General features: G+C 43.4%; 1 protein-coding gene and 1 long non-coding RNA gene across 6 annotated transcripts in view; one reads left to right on the top strand and one right to left on the bottom strand.

The window, feature by feature from the left end:
• Nucleotides 1-14,794, top strand: part of NSD3 (nuclear receptor binding SET domain protein 3) — a 121,364-nt gene that overhangs the window by 92,103 nt on the left and 14,467 nt on the right. For all 4 annotated transcript variants that reach the window (XM_087969604.1, XM_087969607.1, XM_087969603.1 and 1 more), the window contains 6 exons: nt 2,666-2,822; nt 4,093-4,295; nt 8,655-8,767; nt 9,819-10,088; nt 11,263-11,379; nt 11,953-12,094. In XM_087969604.1, the coding sequence (XP_087825730.1) occupies nt 2,666-2,822; nt 4,093-4,295; nt 8,655-8,767; nt 9,819-10,088; nt 11,263-11,379; nt 11,953-12,094 (1,002 nt within the window). The remainder of the gene's footprint in view (nt 1-2,665; nt 2,823-4,092; nt 4,296-8,654; nt 8,768-9,818; nt 10,089-11,262; nt 11,380-11,952; nt 12,095-14,794) is intronic.
• LOC148130020 (uncharacterized) lies at nt 195-14,055 on the bottom strand. 2 transcript variants are annotated; one of them, XR_015750306.1, is made up of 3 exons: nt 13,386-14,055; nt 4,055-4,230; nt 195-1,914 (listed from the first exon to the last, which is right to left on the bottom strand). It is a non-coding gene; the product is annotated as an uncharacterized LOC148130020 (long non-coding RNA). The 2 variants fall into 2 exon arrangements; XR_015750305.1 differs by having other exon boundaries at nt 4,068-4,230; nt 13,386-14,053.

Below are 14,794 nucleotides of genomic sequence, written 5' to 3'. Positions count from 1 at the left end.
GTCCTGCAGTATGTAACATATTCTGCCTCTTCTAGGCATAAAAGGCCTTTAAACACATTATTGTAGGGGGTCTCCCAACTTGGCCACTTTAAGACTTGTGGACTTCAACTCCCAGAATTCCCCAGCTAGCCTGGCTGTCTGGAGAATTCAGGGAGATGAAATCCACAAGTCTTAAAATGGCCACGTTGGGAGACTTTATTGTACTTTAAGGAGCTGGATTGCTTTTGGCTGGTATTTACAGCCTCCTACATTTTCATCTAATGGAATAACATAGACATAAACTATTTCCCTTCTTCCATCATTCCCTGGAAGCGTACTTCCTACAGGGGTATTCCTTAAACCACTTACTCACTTTACTTATTTCTGTTTCTGTGCCCCTCAGCTGCCAAAGGGCTCTGAGCATCTTAAAACAGATCAATAAACATAGAGTTAAAGTCAATGAGAACAAACCAGCAAAATAATCGCAATCACATAGAGCCACACCACCAGCCAGTGATAGAATAACTCCTGAAGAGCCATGTTTTTTATTTGCAATTCTTTGGAAGCCTTATAGGTAACGCTTTAAATATCGAGCGATAGCTATTAATAGGAAGAAGGCTTAACTAAATCTGGTCCCACAGTGTCAATTGGCTAGTACTATAGAATTGCGTGTGTGAGGGATTGACTGTTACTTATTGCAAGTCTTCATATCAACCTGTAGAAATTCACAGTTGGGAAAGGGGATGCCCAATATTTCAGGTTCCACCTAAGTGACAAGCTACCTGATTCTGGCCCAAGGTCAGGGTATCTTTTTCATAAAATGATCACACACAACAGGGTAGCATAGTTTGGGAACTGTTCGGACAAGTTCTAACTGTAAAAAAACCTATGGATAGCGGCAGTGTGCTTCTTATATCCCGTTGATGTATTTGTCTTCCCTTCCACTTCATGCATGTAGATAGTATGCATCAAATGAACATGGGCAGTAGCCTGCTCCATATCGACTGCCTACACTGGGAGCGTTGTCCAAACTAAAGGGGGGGGTTTCGGTCTGCCAAGTTTGAGAAGATTTTATTGACTCTTGAATGTTTTATAAAGCCTGCGACTTACCATGCTGGCATATTTAAAAGAGTCTCTCTCTCTCTCTTTCTCTCTCTCACCAAGAGGGCAAGAGACGATCAATTATTTTGAGCCCTCTTTCATAGCTGCAGAAAAATCTTACTAATGCATTGTAAAAGCCAAGTTTCCTTGCTTAGCATTGAAAAAAAAAATCTGTGTGGTTTTATTTGTTTTGCTTGGTTTTCCATATCTTTTGGCATTCTGCTGTTTGGGTATCGTTTGAATGACTGGGGCTGTATTTCCTCTGAAATAACTTTCAATGCTTTTAAAATTGATTTTGGGATTTTTGGAATGATCCTGGCGATCCGAACATTTGGATTTCATTGCATTTCATGGCAGAGGAAATATAGTAATGATTTCGTTGTTTTAAGCAACGTATAAAGCTTTGTAACAATCAGTGCAAATTACAGATTTTTAAAGTCTATAGGTGGACAACATTTTCTGACAGATTTTCAGAAAATGATCTAAATTTTTTCCAATACTTAAAAAAAAAAACATTTAAATGCCATCTTCTAAATTATTGGGAGGATTCCCTTCAAGTGTTAAATGCTCTACATTTTTAGATTTATTAAAGATGCTTGTTATTGACTGAAAGAAAATCAATAGACAGCCCAAGAAACCATTTCTTAAGTTTTCAGCCTTTTAACAAGTGAAATTCCCTTCTTGCTTCAAAAGTTATTTGAACTTAGCACAGAAGTAAAACAAAAACAACAAAACCTGATCTCTCAACTCTGGTTTGTTTACAATACTGGTGTGAAGATCACAATACTTAAATGTTCAAATTGATGCAGATACACCAGTATACTATGCTGAGATCTGGAAAAAAACAAAAACAAAAAAGGATTATTGTATATGCCATGAAAAAAATATATAACATCATAGTTTAAATCAGGGGTCTCCAACCTTGGCAACTTTAAGACTTGTGGACTTCAACTCCCAGAATTCTTAATGTTGCCAAGGTTGGAGACCCCTGGTTTAAAAGATTGATAATACTTTCATCAGCTCAGTCTATATCAATAATTATATTATAATGCTTCATTTTGAAGGGACAAGAATGATTTGGAATTCTAAAATGTTTGGATTTGTTTTGCTAATACGCTATTTTTTTAAAACAGAACAATATTGATCAACCTATAGGCTGATTTTACATGCACTAACTGATTGCTAAGGGATCCGGTCATGACAATGCAGATTTAAAACAGAATTTATGTCCAGACTGTTGGGGAAAATTAACTCCCTGAACAGCTTGTCATATTTAAATACTAGCGTTTTGAAAAGATGCACCCGTCTAACTATATCATCCAAACAAACAAAACGGAATGTGATCTACCCACTTAAGTTTTTCATCTAGGAAGTTGGTCTGACTGATTTTATACCAACAAAATAAGTGCTTTAAATCCGGCATTGTAATTCTGACCTGATCCTTTCATTTTGCCATTCATATTGGATGACATGGCAAATCCCAATGCATAATGTATATTTTAAATAAAAAAACAACAACCCTGCAGAGCCATGTGCACTACTTGTTTCCTTTAACTATAAAGTGAGCTCTGTTGTTGCCTTAAAGGTGGGAAGCTGTTGTGCTGTGAATCTTGTCCTGCATCCTTCCACCCGGAATGTCTTAACATAGAGATGCCAGGCGGTTCCTGGAACTGTAACGATTGCAAATCTGGCAAGAAATTGCGATACAAGCAGATCGTTTGGGTCAAGCTTGGAAATTACAGGTACCTTAAAGCCAATGAACAATCTTTTTTTTTTTTCATCATCATACCAGTATTATAAAGTGCAACGACTCTGGAAACTTGATTTCAGAGACCTTGCCCTTAGACTTACTCGTTTATTTTTCAAAAATTCACTTTTGACCTTAATTTTGATCATGTAACTTTTAGCACACAAATGGCACTGCTGAACATACAGCCTTTGACGTTCATGTAAAAAGGGTTCTTGAGGGTCGGTGGCTTCTTTTAATTTATTAGTAAAATTGAACAATAATCTTTTGTTTGTATTTATGGAGGTCACTTATTTTAGGTCCCATCCTTTGAATGAGGATATTGTTAGAATTTGCCGCATAAAGTCCAGAAAACACACAGATGACTGGTTCAGCGGGATCATTAACTTCTTTATAAACATAATAATATGATTAAACTTTACAATACCATTTGTAGATTCTTTCAACGTAACATAAGCAAAAACAAGCTGCAGTAGCTCAGAGCAGATATCAGTTTCACTTTAGTTCAGCAGGCAAGCAAAACTAGTTTCAGTTTAGAGCTGAGAGTAGTAACCCAGTAACTGAGAGTAGTAACCCAGGCTACTTCTAGTTTCACTTTCCAATTCAGCTCCCGTTGGCTGCTCTGTTGCCATGCCTGTTAATTGGCTGACTTTGTTACTAAGCTCTATTCCAGTTCAGGAATATACTCTGACAGATATCAGTAGAGCTAACTTGACACAGAGTTTGATATACAGGAAGTCCTCAACTTACGAAACACAATTGAGCCCAAAATTTGTGTTGCCAAGTGAGACATTTGTTAAGTGAGCTTTGCCCCACGTTACGACTTTCCCTGCCACCATTGCTAAGTGAATGGTTGCAGTTGTTAAATTAGTAGCCCGGTTGTTAAGTGAATCTGGCGTCCCCACCGTTGATCCCATGACCCCGGGGCACTGCAATCGTCACAAAAGTGAGTCAGTTGTCAAGCATCCAGATGTAAATCACGTCACCCTGGGGATGCTGAAACAATTCGTAACTCTGAAAAACGGTGGTAAGTCACTTTTTTTTCAGCGACGTCATAACTTCGAATGTTCACTAAGTGAACTTTCGTAAGTCAAGGACTACCTGTATTCAACTCGATAACTGATGGGGGAATAATTGTGTAAGACTGTATTGAAGTAAATTCATCTATGGGAATTGGCTGAGGAACTGAAATCTAAACAAACTGCTTGCTTTTCCAATTGTTCTCACCTTTTATCCTTACCTTTCCCAATTCCTCATTCTCCTAGGTGGTGGCCAGCTGAGATATGCAATCCGAGATCTGTTCCTTTCAACATCCAGGGCCTCAAGCATGATGTTGGGGACTTCCCGGTATTTTTCTTCGGTTCACATGATTACTACTGGGTGCATCAGGGGAGAGTCTTCCCCTACGTTGAAGGAGATAAAAGCTTTGCTGAGGGGCAAACTAATATTAACAAGACTTTCAAAAAAGGTAAATTTACATGATTTCTACTGGCTAAGGCTCCACATTTTTGGGGTCTCCATCGTCCCTGAATAGGGAAACGGTGTCTTGAAATTAAGACACCGTTTAGTTGATTAAACTCCATTTAATTCCATTTAAGATGGTTCTATTCTCCCTGTCAGACTGTAAATAATATCATTTCTGGAAGGATTTCCTACCTCATTTGAAAGAAAACGATTATAGAAGTATTGATTTAAAGAAAAAAATGTGTGTGTGTTGTTGTTTTTTTCAAAAGTCACGACACAGTAAAATGTGTGGGGTAAACATAATTTGTGGAAAAATCATTCATCCTTCTTCTGAAGAACCGGCAAATCGTGCCCCGGTCTGGCCCCGCCCCTCTCCACCCTCCCCTCCCCGCCCAGTCCTTATCGTGTATGCGCAACATCGCGTGCATGCCCAACATGCCGACTGCATTCTCCCCTGCCCAGTCACTCCTTAAGGTATTTCTTTTTTTTTTTCTCTCCTTCCGACGATCAGCTGTGCCAGGATCCCCCAAGCTGTCTTACTGTTTCGCCCAGGAGGCTTCCTTGAGGCCCAGGAGGCCAAAAAACACAGCGCGGGGGAGGGGGGGGAAATTGCTGAGAAAAAGGCCACGCCCACCTAGTCACATGGTCACACCCACCTAGCCATGCCCACCTAGCCACCCTCACAGAACCAGTAGTAAAAATATTTGCATCCCACTCCTGCCTAAATCTGGTATAAGATTAAGGACAAATACTCCGGCCTGGACACTTTCTACTGAGCCACGTTTACTCTGTTGCAAACTAACAGAAGAAGAGTCTCAGGATCTCTTAAGAACCCAGGAATTTTTTTGTTGGTGTTGTGAGTCGCGAAGTCGTGTCCGACCCATTGCGACCCCATGGACAACATTCCTCCAGGCCATCCTGTCCTCAACCATCGTCCGGAGTCCATTTAAGCTCACGCCGACTGCTTCAGTGACTCCATCCAGCCACCTCATTCTCTGTCTTCTTATTTGGCCTCAATCGTTCCCAGCATTAGGCTCTTCTCCAGTGAGTCCTTCCTTCTCATGAGGTGGCCAAAGTCTTTGAGTTTCATCTTCAGTATCTGGCCTTCTAAAGAGCAGATCAGGGTTGATCTCCTCTTGGAATGACCGGTTTGATTGCGTTGCAGTCCCAAGGATCTTGCAGGAATCTTCTCCGTAGTTCAAAGTCCTCAATTCTTCGGAGCTCAGCCTTCCTTATAGAGGAAATGTTAATGCCTTACAAATGAATAACCCATCTTACAAAAGATAATTCAGGAATCGAGTTGACACAAGGCTTAAGTAATCGACTGAGCTTGTCGATCAGAAAGGTCGGCAGTTCAGCGGTTCGAATCCCTAGTGCCCCATAACCGAGTGAGCTCCCGTTAACTTGTCCCAGCTTCTGCCAACCTAGCACTTTGAAAACATGTTTAAAAAAAGCAAGTAGAAAAATAGGGACCCCTTTGGTGGGAAGGGAACAGTGTTCCGTATGCCTTCGAAGGCGTTTAGTCCTGCCAGCCACATGACCACGGAGACGTCTTCAGGCAGCGCTGGTTCTTCGGCCTTGTAACGGAGATGAACACCACCCCCTAGAGCCTGAAACGATTAGCACATATGTGCGAGGGGAACCTTTATCTTTAAGTAATGGAATGTACGAATGACCTTGGGGAAAAGAAAGCAGGAGATGCTGACTAAGAAACATTGACAGACATGATATTCTTCCGATTAAAATCGGAATTCCGATTTTTTGGGAATCGCCCCCCTTTCCTCCCCCTTCTTCTCCTCCTTCCCCTCCCTCGGAGGCCCGAGTCAGGAGTTGCTGGCGCGGCTCGCGAGCTCCAGTCCGCGTTGCCTCAGGAAGGAAAGGCAAAAAGGAAGAGCCGCGGCGGCGCTTTGCAACGGCAGCAGCGGCTCCTGGTTTTGCCTTTCCCTTCCCGAGGCAACGCGGGACTGGAGCCGCGCCAGCGGTAGCAACTCCTGACAGCCCCAGCCGGATACCTGAGCGGAGCCCGGGCGGTGCGAGCGGAGGGGGGGGTCTCTTTTGGCTGGCCCCGATTTTTTTTTCAGAGGGGAATATCATGCCTGCATTGAGATAAGAGAGGCAGGAGCCGGCAGTTACTTAATGAGCAGAGAAAAAAAATTAGGAAAGACTAATGAATCAAGTAATTAAAAGTGGAATGGGAAGCTTGTGCTTTCAGACTGACAGGATTCTGCCAGTATAGTCTCACAGTTGCACTGATGATGTTACCTAGTTTTATCAACAAAAATAAAATACAAAACAGAAAAAAACATGCATCCAGCACTAACAAGGGGGTGCATAAGTACACCATCGTGCCTCCCGTCCCTGTCCTATTGTCCCTATTTAATCGTACCTATTTTCTGTATTCTTACTCATGTTTATACTTAAACCTATTATCTTGTAAGCGATTGACAAATCAAATCAAATCAAATCAAATAAACAACAACAAAAGTTGGTGTACAAAAAAAGGGAGGGAAATGACCCAAGTATCAAATTTAACATGAAACATATAGAATCCACCATTAATTAGTTCATCTTGTTATGCTTCCTGCCTGGTGTACCTGATAGGACTGACATCAAATGAAAAGAAGGACTAGGAGTGACGTGATGAGTTGCAATATTTGAGGGGTTGCCCCAAAGAAGAGAGGGGTCAACCTAGTCTCCAAAGAAGTGGTTGCCAAACGGTGGGCCCGGGGACCACTGGTGGTCCGCAAGAAAATTTTGGTGGTTCGCAGAGAAATATCCCCCCCCCCAAAGCCATTAATCCAGGCTGTGTGGGAACACATGGCCCTCCCACCCGCTGGTCCCCACCCTTTGGCCGAGCACAAACTTTACCTTGGGTAGAGCCACACGAGCTGGAACTGGAAGGTAAGACCAATGGTGGAGGAGGGAAATCCGCCCCGGGGTGGCTTGCTGACGTTGGTGGGAAAGTCAGTCCCATATTCCAGAGCTGCAGTAGTCACAGGACTGGCCCTTTGGTCCTCCTGGAGCAGCTCCTCCAGTCCATGGCAGGCCGGTGCACCCGGGTGGAGGAGCAGCTGATCCAGGATGACCAAAGGGCCAGTCCTGTGACAACCGCAGCTCTGGAATATGGGACCGACTTTCCCATCACCGTCAGCAAGCCATCGTCAGTCAAAACTCATATTTGTGGTCCGCGGAATTTAAAATTATGAGTTTGGTGGTCCCTGAGGTCCAAAAGGTTGCTCCAAAGCACCTGAGGGCAGGACAAGAAGCAATGGGTGGAAACTAATCAAGGAGAGAAGCAACCTAGAACTATGGAGAAATTTCCTGATAGTTAGAACAATCAATCGATGGAACAACTTGCCTCCCGAGGTTGTGAATTCTCCAACCCTGGGAAGTTTTGAAGAAGAGATTGGATGACCATTTGCCTGAAACAGTATAGAGCCGTGATGGTGAACCTATGGCATGCGTGCCAGAAGTGGTACACAGAGCCATCTCTCCGGGCACACCAGCCATCTCCTGTTCCTCTTCTGGATTCCGGCACTCATGCGCACTGGCCAGCTGGTCTTCACACATGAGGAAGTGCTGGAAAGTGGAAGAGCAGCTCCCCTGCATGCGCTGGCCAGCTGGACTTCCTGTGCACCTGCTCATTAGAAAGCGGAAGACCAGGTGGCTGGCGCGCTTTCCAGCGCTCCTGCACAGCGCACCAGGGAGCTGCTCTTCCGGTTTCTGTCACGCGCAAGTCCTGTTTCAGTACCCGGTGCCAAAAAGCTTAGCCACCACTGGTATAGGGTTTCCTGCCTGAGTAGGGGGTTGGACTAGAAGACCTCCAAGGTCCCTTCCAACTCTGTTATTCTATTCTAAAACTTGCAAGCCTGAAGGCACAAAATTTCCCACCTCTACTTTTAAGGACTTGGTCCATTAGGGCAGCTCTTCCCTAAGTTTCTCCTTCTGGCCATTAAGCGACTGCAGCCTCCTGCCTCTCTTATCTGATTGTTTCCTAGGCAGCATTTCCTCCTGTCTTCATCCCAGCTCATCCATACATTCCATTACAGATGTGTCACTCAGCTCATTGATTTTAAGTAGAGGCCAGGCCTAGACATTACATCAGGGGGTCCCCAAACTTGGCAACTTTAAGATTGGTGGACTTCAACTCCCAGTATTCCTCAGCCAGCCAAGTTTATTGGCCAAGTGTGATTGCTTTGCTGGCTGAGGAATTCTGGGAGTTGAAGTCCACCGGTCTTAAAGTTGCCAAGTTTGGAGAGCTCTGCACTATGTAATTGTTTAAATGAGTTTTGGTATTTGCGGATCTCTGACTATAGTTGCTAATGCTAGCTTTTTTTCTGCTTTGGGGGGAAAACTTACACAGCACTTGAAGAAGCAGCAAAACGCTTCCAGGAATTAAAAGCACAAAGAGAAAGTAAAGAAGCACTTGAGATTGAGAGGAATTCCAGAAAACCGCCTCCGTATAAACACATTAAAGTGAGTCCATTGTATGATTCGGGGGTGTGCATGTATGTGCGTGAAGCCTATAGGTGGATGTTAAGTGCGTCGCTTCTTAAATGTGAGGATATTTTATTTTTCTAGGTGTATAGGTAGAATTTTAGCCTGTTTGTTTTGGAAAATTTTGGATCTGCTTTGAAACTGGAAGTTAGTATCTTGAGCTTCCTTTTTCTCTGCTGAAGACTTATCACAGAATTCTCTACTCTCATAAAACCTTTGATTCTGCTCACAAAAGTTGTCATCCAAAGGTAAATGTACAATATTGTTTTGATGGCTTGGCTGTGCAAAGTAACTTTCACAGACATATAAGAAGACATCTGATATATCTGTTCTGACCCACGCTCTTTTCCAACAAATCAAACACAATCCAAAGGGAACAGAAACCTTTTAATGCTTCTGCAAAATAATTAGCTGTGATAAGCACAAGCCTTGCCAAACTGTACAAGACTTGCCAAAAGATAACAGACAAGAAATAATTTGCAATACAGGAATCTTCAAATACAAACTCAGGATACTGGAATGTCCACGAGGCTGGAGTTTCAAAACGTCTTTGCCTTCTGCAACGTACGTTCCTTTCACAGCTGGCTTTTATCTTCTTGAAGGAGGGGCCATTACCTTGCAGCCTTACTCCCGAGTCGCCCGTGCTGTTGTAGCTGCTCTTTCCTACGAGCAATCCTGCGTGCACACGCACTTGGCACAGGCTCCTCGGGAACCTCCTCATCACTGCTGCCAGCCCCCACCATCTCCGAAAGCAGCAGTCCACTCCCTAATGGTCCTGGCCTCTCATCTGAGTCCTCGCTCTCCTCAGCCGCCCGCACCTGCTGCCAGCTAACCACAACAATATCAGATTGGAATATTCTAACTAAAAGCAATGTTCTGGCCTAAGTATTTTCCATTATTAGCAGCAAAAGAGATTCACTTGAAACATTTTGGGTGTAAAGAGCAAAATACTTTATTATAGAGATCTGGTCTGATTCTCCTTTACTGTGAACTAATGCTCCGCCTCTGCCCCTCACTCTGCATCCCACAGTCCAACAAAGTGGTAGGAAAAGTCCAGATCCAAGTTGCGGACCTGTCCGAGATCCCACGGTGTAACTGTAAGCCAGCGGATGAGAACCCTTGTGGCCTGGAGTCAGAGTGCTTAAATCGAATGCTGCAGTACGAGTGTCACCCTCAAGTTTGCCCTGCGGGAGAACGTTGCCAAAACCAGTGCTTTACCAAGAGACTCTATCCGGAAGCAGAAATCATCAAAACTGATCGACGCGGCTGGGGTCTGCGGACCAAACGGAACATTAAAAAGGTACCCAGAAGCTTGCTTGTTTTTGAATGGGTTAGCACTAGCACTTAGACTTACTATATCCCGCTTCACCATGCTTTTACAGACCTCTCTAAGCAGTTTACAGAGTCAGCCTCTTGCCCCCAACAGTCTGGGTCCTCATTTTACCGACCTCAGAAGGATGGAAGGCTGAGTCAACCTTAAGTCAGTCAGGATCAAACTGCTGGCAGTGGTTAGAGGGGAGGGAGAGGAAAGGGAAGAAAGGAAGGGAAGGGAAGGGAAGGGAAGGAAGGGAAGGAAGGAAGGAAGGAAGGAAGGAAGGAAGGAAGGAAGGAAGGGTCAGCCTAGTGCCCCCAACAATTTGGGTCCTCATTTTACCCACCTCAGAAGAATGGAAGGCTTGAGCTGGTCAGGATTGAACTGGTGGCAGTGGACAGCCTGCAATACTGCATTCTAACCACTGGGAGAGAGTGTGGGAAGGGAGGGAGGGATGGAGGATAATAACAATAGCACTTAGACTTATATACCGCTTCACAATGCTTTTACAGCCCCTCTCTAAGCAGTTTACAGAGTCAGCCTCTTGCCCCCAACAATCTGGGTCCCCATTTTACCCACCTCCGAAGGACAGAAGGCTGAGTCAGTGTTGAGCCTGGTGAGATTTGAACTGCCAAATTGCAGACAGCCAGCAGTCAGCAGAAGTAGCTTGCAGGACTGCACTCTAACCACTGCATCACTGTAGCTCATACCTAATTCCTTTTTATTCTTTAAAAATAAAATGAAAGGACAAAGATAAAAACTAATCCAGAATGAAAGAGGGGGGGGGAAATGCTGCCTTATGACATTTCTCATTTTCTACACGAATGTAAAATAATAGAAACACACATAGCTAAGCGTCACTTGTAAAGTTTAGCTAGATTCTTAGAATCTGGAATTCTTTTATTATTCACTTAAAAGATCTTTTAATTTCTCCCCCCATCTCTATTCAAGCAAGGAAGTGAGCTGTTTCACCAACATTTTTTGTTGTTAAAAACAGTCAAGCAAACCCACAAAAGATGCTTGAACTATCAACACTAAATGAAATCTTATGAAATTCCTTTTTTTCCTTTCATTTTCTTTTAATAGCGGGTTGAGAAATACAGCTCTATAGTATAAATACTCCCGTTTATAAGTCCATTTCTCTTTTTGATTTTTTTTTTAGGGTGAATTTGTCAACGAATATGTTGGTGAATTAATTGATGAAGAAGAGTGCAGATTGCGAATTAAGCGTGCCCATGAGAACAGCGTGACCAATTTTTATATGTTAACTGTTACAAAGGTAAAAGGATACCCTCTCTGTGTGTGTGTGTGTGTGTTTGTATATCATTCCATCATCAGAGGTATTATGGTATTGACACCTGGGAAAATGACAGATATTTCTGCATGTGAAATCCACAAGCAAAACCTGAGTTAAATTATCAAGAGTTTCAAATAAATCCAGCTGGTTACTCTATAATCTTCCTGCAGAGACTATGAAAACAGAAAAGGTGTTTAGAACATCGAATATTATTATTATTTTATTTTATTGTATTCTACTATTCTACTTTGGTATTATTTTATTCTATTCTATGGTCCCTCAATTCTATTCTATTCTATTCTATTCTATTCTATTCTATTCTATTCTATTCTATTCTATTCTATTCTATTCTATTCTATTCTATTCTATGGTTCTTCTATTCCATTCCATTCCATTCCATTCTATCATTCTCTATTCTATTCTATTCTATTCTATTCTATTCTATTATTATTTTACTCTATTCTATTATTATTCTATTCTAGACATCCTAGTTTAAACCATTCATTCTTTTAATAGGTGTGGTGCTAATTACTGCATCCTTTTGTCTTATTCAAGGACCGCATAATAGATGCTGGACCAAAGGGAAACTACTCTCGCTTCATGAACCACAGCTGCAACCCCAACTGTGAAACCCAGAAGTGGACAGTCAATGGAGATGTCCGGGTGGGACTCTTTGCTTTATGTGATATTCCTGCAGGTAAATGCCCTTCTGAACACTCCCGTTGCCTTTGGAAGTGAGTGTGGATATTTTGACCTCTTTGTTGCCTTTTTTGTTTGTTTGTTTATTTATCTAAGAGTCCTTTGTTTTGTCAGTGGAGATTCTCAGTCATCCAGGTTGTCCTAAAAGTGCTTTTTCAGAAGGCAACTGGACTTTGTTCCCTTGAAGACGCCTTTTATCTCGGGAGCCCTGTCTATCAGGGCAACCTGATCTGCCCAAATATGGGACGAATCCCCAGTCCAGGAGCCTTCTCAGGCAGTCGCTTCCATGACAAACTATTTTGGGGTTGAATTTAAATTTTACCGACAAAAAAAAGCAAAGGGAGACTAGTATAGCGATTTCAAGCTGTTTAGCTCTCATCAGCTAGCCATACCCATCTGGGATTCAAACCCTGGGCCGCTTGCATATTAGGCAGATGTATTAACCTCTAGGCCACGAGCTTCCCTCGCTTTGTCAGCTGTGCCGGGGAGAGATTAAGTGTTTTATCCGGTGAGACCGGCCTGTCAGGGCAACCTGGTCTATCCAAATATGGGACAGAGCATCCTGCTTCCACTTTTGCCTTGCCTTGAAGGCGTTTGGCTTCTCATCCAAGATGCTTCTTCAGCTCTGGGAAGTAAAGAAGCTTCTTGGATGAGAAGCCAAACGTCTTCAAGCGAAAAACAAAGTCCAGTTGCCTCTTGAAAAAGCACCTTTGGGATAGTCCTTCGTTTTGTATAACTCCCATAATACTACCACGTTTCCCCAAAAATACAACCTACTCAGAAAGTAAGTCCTAGCTTGATTTTCACATGTTTGCCGAATATAAGCCCTACCCCCCCCACAAAATAAGCCCTAATTAAGACCTCACCCATTCCAGGGTGCACAGGTAAAAGTTAACCTAGGGTGAGGATTGAGGGGCGGTGGAGCTGCCCTGTTACTTACCTTTGGATAGTTGCAGCCAGGCCTTGCACACCTCAGCCTATTTCTTCTGCATCCGGCAAGGCTTTCCGGAAGGTCTCTGTAGCTGATAACAAAGCTCTGGATTGATCCAGAGCTCTGTTATCGGCTACCAAGGTTTTCAGAAAAGCCTTGCTGGCTGAAGAAGTTCCTGTAGGCCTCCAATAGTGAAAAATAGGCCAGGGGGCGACTCACACAAGTGAGGAGAGTCAGTAAACGACAACCTCTCCCACCCCCCCCAAAATAAGACCTGATGCCTTTTTTTGGTGGTCTTATTTTTCAGGAAAACGCGGTAGTATCAATCTCCCTACACAATCTATCAATTGTGTCCTACCTTCCCCTCTGGCCCAAGAATGCAGGCAGCATGTGACCTGGTGGTGGTTTCTAGGCTGGGTGCTCCTGGATCCCTTCCAGTTCTTTTCCCTCAATTTGACCTGGATGGGAATATTTCCTGAAGTCTTCTGTTCTCAGGTTTTACGCTGCCTCTTTGTCCTTTTTTGCTGCTGCTGCTGCTGCTGTTCTTCATTCACAGCCTCTCGATCAACATTTTCTCCGAACATTTTGAAAAACATCTCTCTCTGTGGTTTTAAGCCTTTTGCCTTTTTTTTGTCCATACCGACTCTGCTCCCAGGACTGGATGGAGAAAGGAAGTTGTTTCCCAGGGCAAAGAAAGCCAAACGGGAAAAGCTTGTGTTTGGAGAAATAATTCACTAAGGGAGAAATTTCTTGACAGTTAGAACAATTAATCAGGGAAACAACTGACCTCCAGAAGTTGTGAATGCTCCAACACTGGAAGTTTTTAAGAAGAGATTGGACAACCGTTTGTCTGAAATAGGTCTGTGAGGGCGAACCCAGGGCACAGGTGGCACGCAGAGCCATTTGTGCAGGCACGCAAGCCCCAGCCAAACGTTCCTGCGCTGCACATGGAAAGAAAATCCTATGCATCCAACCCCAGTTGCATATCGTGTATACCACTTTAATAATGTCATGGGAAAGAACATGGTGCAACAGTTTCATCCCTATCTTCTAAAGGTTCTTTCTTTCTTTCTTCCTCTCCTTCTCCTCCTCCTCCTCCTCCTCCTCTTCTTTGTCTTCTTCATCTTTCTTTTTGTCTCCTCCTCTTCTCCTCCTCCCCTCCGCCTTCTTCTTTTTATCTTCTTCTTCTTCTTCTTTCTTTTCTTCTTCTTCTTCTTCTTCTTCTTCTTCTTCTTCTTCTTCTTCTTCTTCTTCTTCTTCCTCCTTCTCCTCCTTCTTCTCCTCCTTCCTTCTCTCCCTCTCTTCTTCTTCCCTCTCCCTCTCTTCTTTTCTTCTCTTCTCCTTCTCCTTCTCCTTCTCCTCTCCTCTCCCTCTCTTTCTCTTCTCCCTCTCCCTTCTTCTTCCTTCTTCTTCTTCTTCTCTCTTCTTCTTCTTCTTCTTCTTCTTCTTCTCTCTCCTCCTCCTCCTCCCTCCTCCTCCTCCTCTTCTTTGTCTTCTTCATCTTTGTCTTTTTTGTCTCCTCCTCTTCTCCTCCTCCCACTCTGCCTTTTCTTCTTTTTATCTTCTTCTTCTTCTTCTTCTTCTTCTTCTTCTTCTTTTCTTCTTCTTTCTTCTTCTTCTTCTTCTTCTTCTTCTTCTTCTTCTTCTTCTTCTCTCTTCTCCTCCTTCTTCTCTCCTCCTCTCTCTCCCTCCTTCTTCTTCTCCCTCTCCTCTCTTCTTCTCCTCTTCTCCTTCTCCTCTCCCTCTCCCTCTCCCTCCCTCTTCTCC

Source organism: Notechis scutatus, chromosome 7 (assembly GCF_049901735.1).
Source record: "Notechis scutatus isolate UNSWTSFEM ecotype Mainland chromosome 7, rNotScu1.2, whole genome shotgun sequence".
In the NCBI taxonomy this organism is placed as follows: Eukaryota; Metazoa; Chordata; class Lepidosauria; order Squamata; family Elapidae; genus Notechis; species Notechis scutatus.
Note: the sequence above shows the minus strand (reverse complement) of the source record. Positions and strands in the feature narration are given on the sequence as shown.